General features: G+C 32.8%; 1 protein-coding gene across 3 annotated transcripts in view; it reads right to left on the reverse strand.

The window, feature by feature from the left end:
• The window catches only part of LOC105499042 (cilia and flagella associated protein 47), a 469,827-nt gene that overhangs the window by 393,375 nt on the left and 60,083 nt on the right, over positions 1–16,369 (reverse strand). For all 3 annotated transcript variants that reach the window (XM_011771441.2, XM_011771442.2, XM_011771440.2), the window contains exons 8-10: positions 14,279–14,514; positions 4,071–4,260; positions 2,498–2,711 (exon numbers count right to left, since the gene is read on the reverse strand). In XM_011771441.2, coding sequence (XP_011769743.2) covers positions 2,498–2,711; positions 4,071–4,260; positions 14,279–14,514 — 640 coding nt within the window. The remainder of the gene's footprint in view (positions 1–2,497; positions 2,712–4,070; positions 4,261–14,278; positions 14,515–16,369) is intronic.

Below are 16,369 nucleotides of genomic sequence, written 5' to 3' on the forward strand. Positions count from 1 at the left end.
ATGAGGTGTTGGGTGTGGAATGGCAAATAGGACAGATTCTAGTCCTTCCCCTCATATGCTATTCTATATCAAGACATGATTGCATGTAGAACTAGAGCGAAGCCTATTTTTTCTTAATCTAATCAAAAACCAATCCATTGTAAGGTCACTCGGATGTAATGTTGCCTATTCTAAACCCATCTTTGAAGAAGTAGTCAGATAGGCAATTTGGACAGTGCTAGATTACAGATAAGACTCCAAGAAACTAGATCTGAATCTCACTAGTGTTTCCTAAAAGTTAACTGTTTTTAGATCATTATAATCAAAATTAGAAAAAAAAATGTAGAATAATGAATCTTTTTTCTAAACATGCTACCTCCTTTAAACTTCACAGCTTATGAAATAACCATCAACAATAAACCTATATAGAGGAAACAATTCATAAAAGAACTGTGAATTACTTTACATCTAAGATTCACTCAACTGGGTTTATGCTCTTCCTTTTTACCCACCATATATTTTCAATAAAAAACAAAATGTCCAAGTATTCACACTTTCTGGCTTTGGTCTACCTCAATCTTCAGCAAATGTTCTTAATCATTAGGATATTCACCCTCAATAATTAAAACATAAGCATGAAGATATTAGTCACAAAGTCAAATGAAAATTAATTTTTCTTCTTGTCTTCAACAATTCCTCAATGTTTACAGTAGTATAGCTTTAACTGTGTTAAATTCTTTAAGAGAGTGAAAAAACAAGACAGCACACAAATGCTTTGTTGTTCAAAGACAATTTTTGATATTTAAATTTTCCTTCAAGCCCTGAGACACTTAATCACCTTTAGAACCTAGAAATAATTCCTACATATTTTTGAAGTCCTGAGACCTCTAACAAGTAGAGAGGGATAAGGAAAGAAGTAGTGGTGTAAATGCCTTAAATGAGAAAGAGCTGACTATTAACATATCTAAATCCTTATCAGCTCCTTAGAGAAACATCTACAAATACCTCTGCAGCTTAAGGAGGATAAGTTATTTTAAAATATGCAAAGTACAGGGGACAAAAATTACTATGGAAATAAAGTATTTTTCCTCATTTATTTATTCAAAAATATTTACCAAGTGCCTACTCTATGCCTCACACTGTTCTAAGCACAAGGCATACTGCAGTAAATAAAAACTAGACAAAAATCCCCACCTTATTTTCTTCTCAAAAATTGAAAAGGTAAAATGCATTAAAATGAAATCGAAATTACAATTATCAACACGTAAATATACTACAAAATTTATTTCATTACTTAAAGTTACTAATTGTTAGCCAGAAAACATAAGGACTAAATACTGCCTTAACTATTAATATGAAAAAGTGTTCATTGAGAAAAATAATTATGGTCAGGGGATAAATAGTAAATACTTAGCCTTATTTTTAAAATTCTGCTATTTTTAGATCATCTGATTAATACAGAAAGACAGAAACAAAATGTTAATATTAAATTAACACATTATATCTCTATATAGATACATATATAGATATATGCATATATACCTATATAGATACATAGATATATCTCTGTATAGATGTGTATAACTTTAAGAAAGAGTTGAAAAAAGTACATTAAAAATTATTGCTAGAAGCCACCTCTGCAGGGTGGGAGTGAACAGAATGAGCCAGAGAAAAAAACAGAATTTTCTTTTCTATAATACACAATTATTTAAAATGCAGTCTGAGTGGTTTTTATGTTTCTGTGTTTTATGGTGTTTGTCAAGTAATAATTTTTAAAAAGGCTAATTTGGATGGAATTTGTAAAACAATAAGAGAAACTACAGAAAAACCTGAACTTTTCCAATTGTAAACAATAAAACAATTATGTCTTAAAAATCAAATGATATTGCAAGAAAATGTCTGCAGAATTAAGTGAGCTTAATAACTAACCAAAGCTAAAAAGACAAGTGCAGAAAGCCCAGAGCCATTATAAAGTTTGGATAATTTACTAGTAGTATACAAGCAGGCAGAAAAAAAAAAAAATGTGCCTTGGAAGGGGTCAAACAAAGATGATAATGATGATGATGATAACCATGATTGTTTTACACAATTTTATTTTATTTTTTAGCTTAAATAAACTCAAGCTTTCAACCATACTTAATAAACATTACTACTCTAAGGACCTGTTACATTTCCAAAGATGATTATTTATATTATTCTTCTATACTTGTCAATAGCATATTTTAAGAACATTTTATATACCATTCACTTCCTGGCAAGTACATATTGAGGTGAAAAGAGGTTCTAACCTAAAACAAACACAGTGGCATTCAACAACCATCTCACTCCATGTAAAAAAAAAAAAGGAAAAGATAATTGCAGTTTTATCATTATTATGATTATTATTGCTATCATTAGTGTTAAACAGCAGGATCTGATGATGATCCTGATCATCATCATCATCTGATGATGATGACTCTACATGTCATGTTGTCCATTATGCTATTCCAAATTTCAGGGTTTTAATATTTCATGTTACCTGAAATGTTTATCATGGTCTTTAGACCTGATAGTTGCAGCTCGGTCATTGGGAAAGGCTAACAGCACATTCTTCACCGGCTCTTCACATGAGCGATGATTGTGAGTGTGTGTCGTGGCTGATTGAAGCACTGCAACAGGTGCATAATTCTTGCGTTTTGCCAAGTCTTTGACCACAAAATTTCCCGTGGGATTACGGATCAAAGGCAACATACCTTTTATAGAATTGAATATAAGTTTATAAATGGTATTTTTAATTTCAACTTTAAAAACAATAACCATGAATTAATTAATACACTAGATAATTGATTCTAACTTAAATGCTCAACTCCTAAACACATTTGGAAAATACAAATCATTAAGAAAAAAAAAGACCTACACACAATTTAGCAAAATAATAAAATGAATAATAAAAATGCATATATAAAAATATAAAATATGATAACTTGAAGGATTTAGGTTGACCCATATGAAACTCAATTTTTTGTTGGTCCAAAACAGGTGAATATCAGCAACTTCATATGGTTCAACATATAAAAGATAATGAGGAATTAGATAAAACAGTAGCAACAAGTAAATCCGTGGAATAGTCAAAAACAGTTGATATTATAAACTGCCTCAACAACAAAACTAAGAATAATAAAATATAAAAACCATGAAAATATTAAATAAACTGTATACATCAATAAACCGGTGCTATTCAAAGCACAGTCCTCAGAATGGCAGTAATGGCAGTGTCAGCATCTACTGGGAACATTGTAAATGTATGAGTCTTTGAGCCATAACAAGGACAAGCTTAATAATCATTGCCGGGATGCAAGGCATTGATATGTGTTTTAACAGGGCTTTTAGGTGATTTTGATGCATGTTAAAAGATGAGAACCCCTGGGTCAGATCATATTATATATATATTACATATGTTATATTATATATGTATTACATATTATATATTACATATATATACTATGTTATATAAAATATATATTATATATGTAATATATTATATATGTAATACTATATGTAATTATATATTATATATGTGATACATATATGTAATACATGATATATAACCTATGTAATACATATATGTTATATATGATATGTATGTTATATATGTTACATATGTTATATATGTAATACATATATTATATAATACATATATAACATACATATATGCAATACATATAACATACATATCATATATTATATATTACATAAATAATATATAATATATAATGTATGTAATACATATATAATATATAATATATATAATATGTATATGTTATATATGTATATGTAATATGTGTATATATGTAATATATTCATATGTAACATGTATACATTACATATATATTACATATGTAATATAATTGCATACATAATACATATGCAATATATATGCTATATATATTATATATATATGTCTTTAGACCTGATAGTTGCAGTTCGGTCATTGGGAAATGCTAACAGCACTTCCTTCACATATATGTGCATGTGTAATAAGCAATTAGTATATTAAAATAATATTAACAACAATAACAACAAAGCCAGATGGGCATTACACAATAGCATACCAGCATCAAATTTCATCACAACTTTCTTGGTCGAAGCTTTGCAGATGCTGTTGAAATTTAAATACATGTGATAGAAAGGTTTTATCGATAAAGACTGCAAATCTTTTTCTGCCACTAAACCAATAATCTCTATCTTCTGCTTCACTTTGAAGACTCCAAGTTGATGTGGAACAAATGAACACATCACATCCTAAAAAAAAAGGATGAAAAGTAACCAATAATAAATTGGTAGGAAAAATGTTAAAAGCAAATCTAAAAAAAAAATAGTTAATAAAATTTCAAGGAAAGCTAGTTCATAATGGTAATATGAAAGTACTTCAGAAATATACCGCATTGACAAACTTTTGAAATGTTCATTACTGGAAAATTATTTAAGAAAAAGTAAACATAGTACCAAAGCAAATTCAGAATGGTGGATTAAGGACTTCCAAAAACCTACTTCTCCAGAAGAGGAAAGAGAACACTGGCAATAAAAATTGTCAAAATGTAGTCCTTTCCAATATTTGAAGATTACCTAAAGGCTTACAAAAATCCAAAGAGTATTTACTTAAAAGAAAAAATGTTGAATCTCTGAAGGAATAGAAGACTGTGCCATTTTTACTTGATGTAAACCCATTGTTTAAGATTCAGCTTTGTGGTCTCCTTGAAAAACAACAGCCTTGCAACTGTGGTAGCTGTGAAAACCATTAGCCTAGTAGCCAAAAGTGGGAAAATAATGAGTTTGGAACACTCCAAACACCTCACTACCAGAGAGATGTACATATTTGTTTTGTCTCTCATGATTCAGAGTTCACTCTGTGTGCACAATTCTCTCTCCAGGGTTCTGTCAAATATATATGTATGTATTACTCTGTGTATGCATATATGCAGCAATTTTTTAACATCTCAGTAACTTGAGGTGGCATTACCATTTAAGGCTAAAAGAAGGCTATTCATAAATAAATGCACAAATAGAAAAATTTAAAAATCACTTGAGAACAAGATATTCATATGGTATTTGAAAAGCTCTGAAATTTTCCTGGGAACCTAGATTGCAACACACACATCTGCAGGAGTGTGTATATTCCCAGAAAAGATTTAAGAAACTTCTCATGTCTCATCTGTGGCTGAATTTGAGGCTCTTTACAAGGAGGAATTAAAGACTAGAAAGAGTTGCAAACTAGTTGACAGAATATTGAAGACATGCCCCAACATACTCACTTATACAGAGGCTCTTGATATAGGCTGTGAGACTTATTGACTCAAGGAATTTAAGGGAACCTTTATCCAATCATTAGCTGAACACTAAATTAACTGAGTAGAGACTTTATTGACTGCACACAATAAAGAAAAAGCTTTCACAGAATTAGTCTAGAGAATCACTAAATAAACAAAACAACAACAAAAAAGCAACAATAAATACTGCAATGCTGATTTCCATAGTTGCCAAATTATATTATTTAAAATGTCCAGTTTTCAACATGAAAAAAAATGTGAGACACTCAAATAATCAGGAAAGTATGGCCAATACCTAGGAAAGCTATAGTTCATAGATAATGTCCCTATGGAAATCCAAATGGTGAACTTATTAGATAAACATGATAAGTTAACTATTGTAAATATTTTCAAAGAACTGAAGGGAAACAGGTCAAAAGAATTAAAGGAAGTATGTGAACAATGTCTCACAAAATACACAATTTCAATAAAGTGTGGAAATTATAAAAAAGAACAAATAAATGTTCTGGAATTGAAGAGTAATGTAACTAAAATTTTAAATTTACTTAAGGGACTCAATAGCAGATTTGAACTAGCAGAAAAACTAACCAATGAAACTGAAGACAAGACATTTGAAATTATTCACACTGAAGAGAGACACATAAGGATGAAGAAGAAAGAACAGAGTCTCAGAGACTTTGGGGACACCATCAAGCATAGTCACATATGTATGATGGGAGTCTAAAAAGGAGAAGAGAGAAAGAAAAGGTCAGAAAAAATATTTGAAGAAATAATAGATGAAAAGTTCAAAAACTTGATGAAAGACAATCTACATATCAAAGAAACTCAACAAAACCCAAGCAGGGTAAATCAAATAGATCCACACCTAAACACAACAAAGTCAAATTATTATAAATCAATGACAGAGAATCTTGAAAAACTGCAAGAAGAAACGTAATCATCACATGAGAAGGATTCTTTAGAGATGAACAGCTAACTTCTCATTGGAAACATTGAAGACAAAAAGGCAGTGGGGAGGCGTGTTCAAATATTGAAGGAAAAAGACTGTACATGCAAAAGTCTATAACTAGCAAAACTATCATTCAAAACTGAAGTATAAATTAAGACATTTCCAGATAAATATAAATGAAGAGAATGTATCATTAGTAGATTTGCATCACAAAAATATAAAGGGAATTCTTCACAATGAAGTAAAAGGACACTGGATAGTAACTCAAATTCAGACAAGGAAATTAAGAGCACAGGCAAATGTAACTACCTACATAGATAAATATAAAAGTATAAATGTACTTTTGTTTGCAATGCCTTCCTGCTCCTATCTAATTTAAAAAGCAATGCATACAGAAATAAGTATTAGAGTATGGATGAGCTTTTAAAGAATAAGCACATATAATTTGTATGACAAGTATAGCACAAAGAGGAGACAAGAACCATAATTTTATTTGAGCAAAGTTTTTGTATACTATACAAACTAAGTTGGCATTAATGTGAATGAGACTGTTTTATGTAAAAGATGTTAAATGTAACCCAAAGGGCAGCCACTAAGAAAATTAAATGTTTTTAAAGTTTCATAAAATAAATAATGATGAAATTAAAATGGTATATTACAAAATATCTATTTAGTACAAAATAAAGCAGTAATGAAATCATAGAAAACTAGGAGGATATGTAATTATAGAAAACAAATAGAAAAATAGCAAATGCAAATCCTATGTTACTAATAGTTACATTACATATAAATGGATTGGCACACATTTACCTATGTAATAAACCTGCACATCCTGCACGTGTACCACAGAATTTGAAATACAAATTAAAATTTTTGAAAAAAGTAAACGGATTTTCTTTACATTTCTTTCCCTCAGCTGTATTAAGGTATAATTAATAAATAAAAATTGTTTGTAGACATATAGTAAATATATAGTATTTCATATGTAATTTTGAAACAATTAAATAAAGTTAAATAATATACCCTTACTGTTTTGTGTTGAAAATATGTATACCCTCTTATTAACCATAGTCACCATTCTGTACAATAGACTCCCAGAACTTATTCATTCTGTCTAACTGAAATTTTGTATTCTGTGATTGACATCTCCTTATTTACCATCCACTGCCCCTGGCAACCAGAATTCTACTCTCTGTTTCTATGAGTTCAACTCTGATTCCACATATAAGTGTAGCCATGCAGTATTTGTCTTTCTGAGTATGTCTTATTTCACTTAGCATAACATCCTCCAAGTTCATCCATGTTTTGCAAATGACAAGATTTCCTTATTTTTTAAGGCTGTATAGTATTCATACACACACACACACACACACACACACACACACGCACATACACACACACACACACACACCCCACATTGTATTTATAGAAAAGGGAATGAAATCAGCATGTTGAAGAGATATCTTCACTCTCATGTTAATTGCAGCATCATTCTATAGCCAAAATATGCAATCAAACTAAGTGTTCATCAATAGATAAATGAATACACATAAATGGATTAAATTGTGCAGTCAAAAAGCAGAGATTGGTGAGGTAGGCAAAAACACATAATCTATATAATTCCCACAAAAGGTACACATTGCATACAAAGATACAAATAGGTTGACAGTGAAAGGATAGCAAAATGATATGTCATATGCAAACAATATCGAAAGAGACCAGGGCGCCTATACTAATATAAGACAAAATAGATATTGATAGAAAAAGTTTTACATTGAAAAAAGAGCATTTTATAATGATAAAAGGGTCAAGACATCAGGAATGAGTATTATAACCATAGATGCACCTAATAACATGAAAAAACTGACAAAAGTGAAGGGAGAAATAGGCAGTTCAACTATAATAGTGGGAGACTTTGATATGCCACTTCCAATAAAGATTGGAAAAACAAAGCACATGATCAACAAAGAACAGAGAACCGAAAAACATCGTAAACCAATTAGACCCAAAATATAGCTGTAGAATATTTTTCCCAACTACAGTAGAATGCACATTTTTCCAACGTACACATTTGCACTTTAAATGAAACATTTTAAATATAGGCTATGTTAGTCTATGAAATAAGCCTCAATAATTTAAAATGATTGAAATCTGTGCAGTATGTTTTCCAACCAAATGCAATGAAATTAAAATCAATAAGAGAAGAAAATGTGAAAAATTCACACATTTTGGAAATTAAGCAATACACGTAATAACCAATAGATCAAAGAACAAAACCACAAAGGGATTTCAACATTATTTTGAGATGAAGAAAAACTAAAACACAACATACCAAAACATATGAAATGCAGAAAAAGCAGTGACGAGACAGAAATTTATGGTTATAAACAAATGTATTTTTTAAAAAGGCCTTTAATCAATATTCTAAACATCCACCTTAGGAAATTAAAACAAAAAGAACAAAGTAAGTTCAAAGTGAATAAGGAAAGGAATAATAAACACAACAGCAGTAATAAATAATAAAGAGAATAGAAAATGTTAGGAAAAAAATCAACAGTCCTGAAACTATGTCTTTGAAATAATTAACAACACTGAAAATAATTTAACTAGACTTAATAAGCAAAAAAAGAGATGACTACCTTTGCTAAAATCAGGAATAAAAGAGAGGACATCACTACCAACTTTACATCAGTAAAAAGGGGTATAAGGTTATATAATTAACAACGGAATACCAACTAATCAGATAACCTAAATGACGTGGGCAAATTCTTATAAACAGAAACACAAAAACTACTGAAACTGACCCAAAAAAAATTGATAATATGAATAGCCCCACAACAAATAAAGGGATTGAATTAATAGCCAAAAAATTTCTGACAAAGAAAATCCCAGGACAAAATGGCTTTGGTGGTAAATTCCACCAACCATTTAAAGAAGAATTAGTGCCAATCCTTCACAAGCATTTATAAAAAATTTAAAAGAGTGTACTTCTCAGTTCATTCTGTGGCACCAGTTTCATTCTGATGCCAAAATCAAAAACATTTGTTAAAAATCTGCATTCATATGTCCCTTATGAAAATATATATGCAAAAATCCTCAAATAAATACTATCAAACTGAAACCAGCAAAATGTAGAAAAGATTATATACTATGTACAAGTATGATTTCAAGTTTGACATCTATATGTCAATGTAATGCACAGTCTTAATAGAATAAAGGACAAAACCACATTATCATTTTAATAGACCCAGAAATAGTAGTTGATAAAATATACTTCCATAATAGAAACATGCAACAAACTAGGAATAGAAGGGAACTCCCTCAAGTTTATAAAGGCAGTCAATGAAAAGCTTACAGCTAACATCAAACTTGATAAGAGACTAAATGCTTTCCCCTTAGATCAGGAACAAGACAAGATACCCCTTTTGCCGTTGTCATTTAATATTGTACTAGAGGTCCTAGCTAGGACAAGTAGGTAAGAAAATAAGCAAACAAAATGAATCCAGATTAGAAAGAAAGATGTAAAATGACCTCCATTCACAGGTGACATGATCTTGTATCCCAAAGAATCCACCAAAAAACTACCAGAACTAATAAATGAGTTCAGCAAATTTGCAGAATACAAGGTCCATATGCAGAAAACAACTGCGTTTATATACACTAGCAATGAATAATCCAGAAAGAAAACTAAGAACTCTATTTCATTTACATAGCATCAAATAATAATAAAATATTTAGAAATAAATTTTTTAAATAATTGCAAGACGTACATTGAATACTACAAACATTATTAAAAGGTATTCAAGAAGACATAAATAAGTGTAAAGACATACAATCTTCTGGACCACAGGATTTAATATTGTTAAAATGGCAATATTCCCTAAATAGATTTACAAATTCAACAAAATTCTTTTCAAAATTCCAGCTGTCTTTTTTTTTCTTTCTTTCTTTGCAGAAATTAGCAAGCTAATGTTAAAGTTCATATGTATCTGCAAGCATCTCACATTAGGCAAAAATGTTCTTTAAAAAGAAAAAATGTAGAAGGCTCATATTTCCCAAATTCAAAAAGTACCATAAAACTGCAGTAATTACAGGCCTGGTGCAGTGGCTCACACCTGTAATCCCAGCACTTTGGGAGGCTGAGGCGGACGGATCACTTAAGGTCAGCAGCTCGAGACCAGCCTGGCCAACATGGTGAAGTACCTTCTCTCAAAAAAAAAAAAAAAAGGACATTGTAGTACTGACATAGGATAAATACAGATGTGCAAAATAGAATTTTTAGTCTAGAAATCCTTACATTCACATTCAATTGTTTATATATGTGACAATATTCTGTGATAACTTGACACCTCTATGAAAACGAATACATTTCAAACTCTAAATCATGCCATTTACAAAAAATAACAAACAGATTTTTTTTTTTTTTTTTTTGAGACAGAGTCTCACTCTGTCACCCAGGCTGGAGTGCAGTGGTGCAATCTTGGCTCACTGCAACCTCCGCCTCCCAGGTTTAAGTGATTCTTCTGCCTTAGGCTCCTGAGCAGCTGGGATTACAGGCACGTGCCACCATGCCCAGCCATGTATTTTTAGTAGAGACGGGGTTTCACCATGTTGGTCAGGCTGGTCTCGAACTCCTGACCTCGTGATACGCCCGCCTCGGCCTCCCGAAGTGCTGGGATTACAGGCGTGAACCACCGCACCCGGCTAACAAATAGATTTAAAAGTTTGAGCTAAAATTCTTACAGAAAAACATGGGAACAAAACTTAATGACCTCAGACAGTATATGACTACTTAGATACAATACTAAATGCACAAGAGACAAAAGAAAAAAATAGATAAATTGAACTTAATCAAAAGTATTACTTTTATCCTTCAAAGGTAACTATCAAGAAAGTGGGAAGACAATTCACAGGATGGAATACAATATTTGTGATTTCTGTATCTGTCAAAGGACTTATATTGAGAATATATAAAGAACTCTTGCAATTCCATAACAAAAAGACAGCCCAATTAAAAAATAGTAAAATATATTCTATTAGTTTTCTATTTTGGCAATAAAAAATTACCAAAACACTTGTTGACTAAAATAACTCCAAGTTCTTATCTTACACTTGTCAGAAGCCTAACACAGGATGAAAATCAAGGTGTCAGCAGGATTGTTTATTTCCGGAAGCTCTAGCACAGAATCTGCTTTCTTGCCTTTTCCAGATTCCAGAAGCCACCCCATTCCTCAACTTATGCACCCCACCCCCTTCCACCTTCACAGCCAGAAATCAATGGACAGTAAAGTCTTCCGTCACTTGGACACTGATATATTTTCTGTCCTCCATTTCCACTTTTAAGGAACCTGAGAGTATATAGGGTTCACCTGGATAATCCAGGTTAATTTTCCTATTTTAAGGTGGGTTGATTAAAAGTCTTAATTTCAAGTGAAACCTGAATTCTGCTTTGCCATAGAACATCACATGTTCATAATTTCTAGAGATCGGGATAGAGATATTTTAGGGGGTCATTATTCTGCCTATCATAGATATGCATAAATATTTCTCCAAAGAAAATATACAAATGGACAATAAGTACATGAAAATATATTTGTCATCATTAGTTACTGGGGACATTTAAATGAAAACCATAAGGACATGCCACTTTGTACCCATTGGGATGGCTATAATAAAAAAAAAGTACATTAACAAGTGTGGTGGAGGGTATGGGTAAATTGGAATGTTCATTGATTGCTGGTGGGAATATAAAATGGTACAGTCACTTTGGAAAATAGTATGACAGTTTCTTCAAAAGTTCAACATAGAGTTTTCATATGACCCCAACAATTCCACTCTTCGGTGTATTTCAACAATATTAAGAAATCTGTCCACACAAAACGTTGCATGTGAATGTTTATAGCAGCATTATTCATTATAGCCAAAAAGTGGAAACCACCCAAATGTCCCTCAGTTGATGACCGGATAAACAAAAGGTGGTATATCCATACAAAAAATATAATTTGGCTATAAAAATGAAGCATTAATACATATTACAATGTGCATGAACCTTGAAAATATTATGCTAAATGAAATAAACCATACACAAAATGCCTTATATAAACATAATATTTAGAGAAAATGACCCAAACTGGAAAACCAACTGACAGAGAATAGATTAATACTTGCCAGAGGCTGATGAATGAGGAGAAGGGGAATGACTGTTAAGGGACATGGGGTTTCTTTTTGGGGTGAAGAGAACGTTGTGGAATTAGTGCTAATGTGTGTACTCCCTGAACATATTAAGATCACTGAATTGTATACTATAATGTGTGAATTTTACAGTATGTGAATTACATATCAATAAAGTTGTGATTTAAAAAGAATAATCTGATCACACTTCTAAATAGTCAAAGGCCATTTGACCAGTCTGTGCAGGCCACAGTTCTCCAGTGTCTACTATACTTCTTACATTCACATTTTTACTAATTTGAAAATTATTAGTGTTGGAAAAATTCATACATGTAGAGGGTTAAAAATAATATTGGGGAGTTAGCTATTAGGTAAGTTTTGAAAGATGCATATGTTACTGGAGAAAAATAATTGAGTCGGTAGGTTTAAGAGACTTGGACTACAGGAAATCTAGGAAGCAGTTAAAAAGAAAACGTTTAGTATAAAGTGGTTAACATTTGTTGCTATTCTATGAAAACTGATAACATCTATCCAAATTTGGAGAGAGAGAGTCATACTAATGAAGCAGTAAGAGATATAAATAGGAGCTGCATGTATATAAACATGCATACAATAGTTCTTAATTGCAATTGGGAGAAAGCTTCCTTCGATAACTTTATGAACTGCATCACTGCGGTGGAAGAAAGATGATAACATAAGAAACTGAGGAGAAACTGAAAGCATTCATGTTTGCTGTATTTAAGGCAGGGTTCAGCAAACTTTTTCTGTAAATTGCCAGAGAGTGAATGCTTTAGGTTTCATGGGGCATAAGTCTTCTCACAACCACTCAACTCTGTCTTTTTTTTTTTTTTTTTTTGGAGACGGAGTCTCGCTCTGTTAGGAGACTGGAGTGCTGGAGTGCAGTGGTGTGATCTCAGCTCACTGCAACCTCCGCCTCCTGGGTTCAAGCGATTCTCCTGCCTCAGCCTCCTGAGTATCTGGGACTAGAGGCACACACCACCACGCCCAGCTAATTTTCATATTTTTAGTAGAGACGGGGTTTCACCGTGTTGGCCAGGTTGGCCTCGATCTCTTGACCTTGTGATCCACCTGCCTCGGCCTCCAAAGGACTGGGATTACAGGTGTGAGCCACCGCGCCCGGCCAACTCTGTCGTTTTGTATGAAAATAGCCTTAGACAACAGGTGAACAAATAAGAATGGCTATATTCCAAAAACACTAATTACCAAAACAGGCATCAGGCCATATTTGACCTGTGGACCATCGTCTTTTAACCCATGGTTTAGAGGATATGGGAAAGAGTTATTTGTGCAGCAATTAAAAGAAAAACAGCTCCTGACAACCAGAAGCTGACCTAGGGCTCACAGGTATGCCTTCGTGTTCTCTTTTCCTGCTTTGTACCAGCAGTACAAGTTCTAGGCCTAGTACATATCACCAGTTTCAAATTTCAAAATTCTACTCAACCTTCAATGTCTGGCTCATACATTACTCTCCTATGAAGACCTTTCTATCTGGTTAGAAGTAAACATTCTGTTATGTGAGTTTCTATATCACGTTGTTACCACTTTAAGATATTTTATATTCTCCTTAAGCCATACCTACCTGTGTATATGTCTAATATTTTAGAGGAAGTAACTGTGTTTTGCATTTCTTTAAATTCCCTAGTGCCAAATGCTTTCGCTGGCACATGACAGGCACTTAAATCATTATGGATTCTGTATGAGTACCAACACAAAAATCTTCATAACTAGGCCACAGAAGAGAAACAATTTATAAACACTGGTAGAACACATGTTGTTTCTAATCATCTGCATAGCATTTTAGCATACCTTAAAATGTTAGCTGCCATGTAAAAGCAAAGAAAAATTATCTTACCACCATACCCCCTTCATTAATCTCGCCCTTTTCAGGATCAATTTTAAAATTTGCAGTTTTTTCAAAGTGGTACGTCAGAGGAAGTAATTCACATTGATTTTTTATGATACACTGAATTTCTGAACGTTCACCCATGAAACAAGGTTTAAAATTAAGAACTGGTCCTGGATCAAACTGTAGTAAAACAGGAAGTCCTGTGCCTGTCAGTGCTAGTTCCATTTTCTGAAATCGTTCACCTGTAAAAGCAATAATAGCTGTTGAACATAAAGTGTTTGGGGAAGCCAGAATATATTTGCTTAGTTTATTTGTTGTCTGAAAGACGTATGCGAATTAGGTAGCTCATTCAGTCTTTTCATTCAACACAATTATTGATTGTCTTCTCTGTGTCATGCCTTGTGGATACAGGAGTGAATAAAAGAGACAACATTCCTGCTGTTACGGACTTTACATTCTAGTGAGGTGACATTAATGATAATCAATCAAATAACGATAATCAACCAAATATGTTTACACAGCATTTCATAGAAGATAAGTATTATGGGTAAAGGTAAGACAGGTTGAGACAGAGCACAAGGTCTTGGAGATTCTGTTTTATGTAGAGATGTCCAAAAAGGCCTCTCCGATAGGGAGAGCCAAGATATAAAGGGAGTCTGGAAAAAAATATGTAAAAATCTAGGAAAAGTTTATTCCAGGCACACAGAACAGCAAGCACAAATACGCTAAGGCAGGAACTTGTCTGTCATGTTCAAACATCTTTAAAGAACCAATGGCTGGAGGCGAAGAGTAGAAAAATGGTGAAAATTGTCAGATTTTGGATATATATATATATATTTTTTCTTTTTTATTATACTTTAAGTTCTAGAGTACGTGTGCACAACGTGCAGGTTTGTTACATATGCGTACATGTGCCATGTTGGTGTGCTGCACCCATTAACTCGTCATTTACATTAGGTATATCTCCTAATGCTATCTCTCCCCGCTCCTCCCACCCCACAACAGGCCCCGGTGTGTAATGTTCCCCTTCCTGAGGGTAGACTTAAGAAGATTTGCTGATACATTGGACACAGAATAGGGAAATGAAGAAGTGATAAACGACGACTCTAAGTTTTTTGCCTTAGGAACAGAAATGATGGAATTGACATTTCTTGAAACAAGAGACCGAAGGAGGAGCCGGCTATGAAAAAATCAGGAGTTCTACTTGGGACATGTTAAGTTGAGATACCTAGTAGATATTCTTACGGAAATGTCTACTAGGCCACTCTATGTTCAAGCTTATGAGTGAAGATGAAGGAGGAAAGAGTGGAATCTTGAGGAGAGAATAAAAGGTGTGTGATATTCATCTCAGATTGTGTAAGAGTGAATGAATGGGCGAATGCAATAGGAATGTCAAACAGCTTAAAGAACTCACTTGGGATTAGTGATTATAGATACAAAGTGAAACCTCTCAACAAGGTTGTGTGTCTTACTCCAACACAATCAGCTTCCCATGTGTGGACCCAATATAAGCTGAAAGTTGAATTTCATAGAATTAGAGGCTTTTCACTGAGTCACTGTGGGAGACAGACCAACAGATATAAGTGCACATGAAAAACAGGAATTAGAATAATGGACAACGGAATAGAAGCTGGGCAAAAATATAAACACGAAGTTTTTGGGAAACTAGAAAGATGATAACAGAAGAACAATTTTGCAGAGAGACAGCAGTGTAACTAGAACCGAAGAAAAAGAGTTTGTATTTTTTCACTTACGCTCTTAGTAGCCAATCTTAGACTCTAAATTACCTTTAAGGCAAACCTAGTAACTCCATCCCTGGCTATTCAAAACTGGATTAACCTGTAAACTTTGTACAAATGTGGAATTTCCATTGCTGTCTAGGATCAGCAGACATAGCTCAATATCACAAAACACAATATAAATAGTAACAGAACAATCCATTTATGCCCAAGGAATATAGTTAAATCCTGCTCAATATCACTTACACTGACATACTTGATTTGCATAAATATCCAGGATGGTGACCTAATCCCTCCTTGGTATAGCTCACTTTCCTGGATTTGATTCATAACCTTCCTAATTCTCTATTTTCTCTTT

The sequence above is a fragment of the Macaca nemestrina genome, chromosome X (genome assembly GCF_043159975.1).
Source record: "Macaca nemestrina isolate mMacNem1 chromosome X, mMacNem.hap1, whole genome shotgun sequence".
In the NCBI taxonomy this organism is placed as follows: domain Eukaryota; kingdom Metazoa; phylum Chordata; class Mammalia; order Primates; family Cercopithecidae; genus Macaca; species Macaca nemestrina.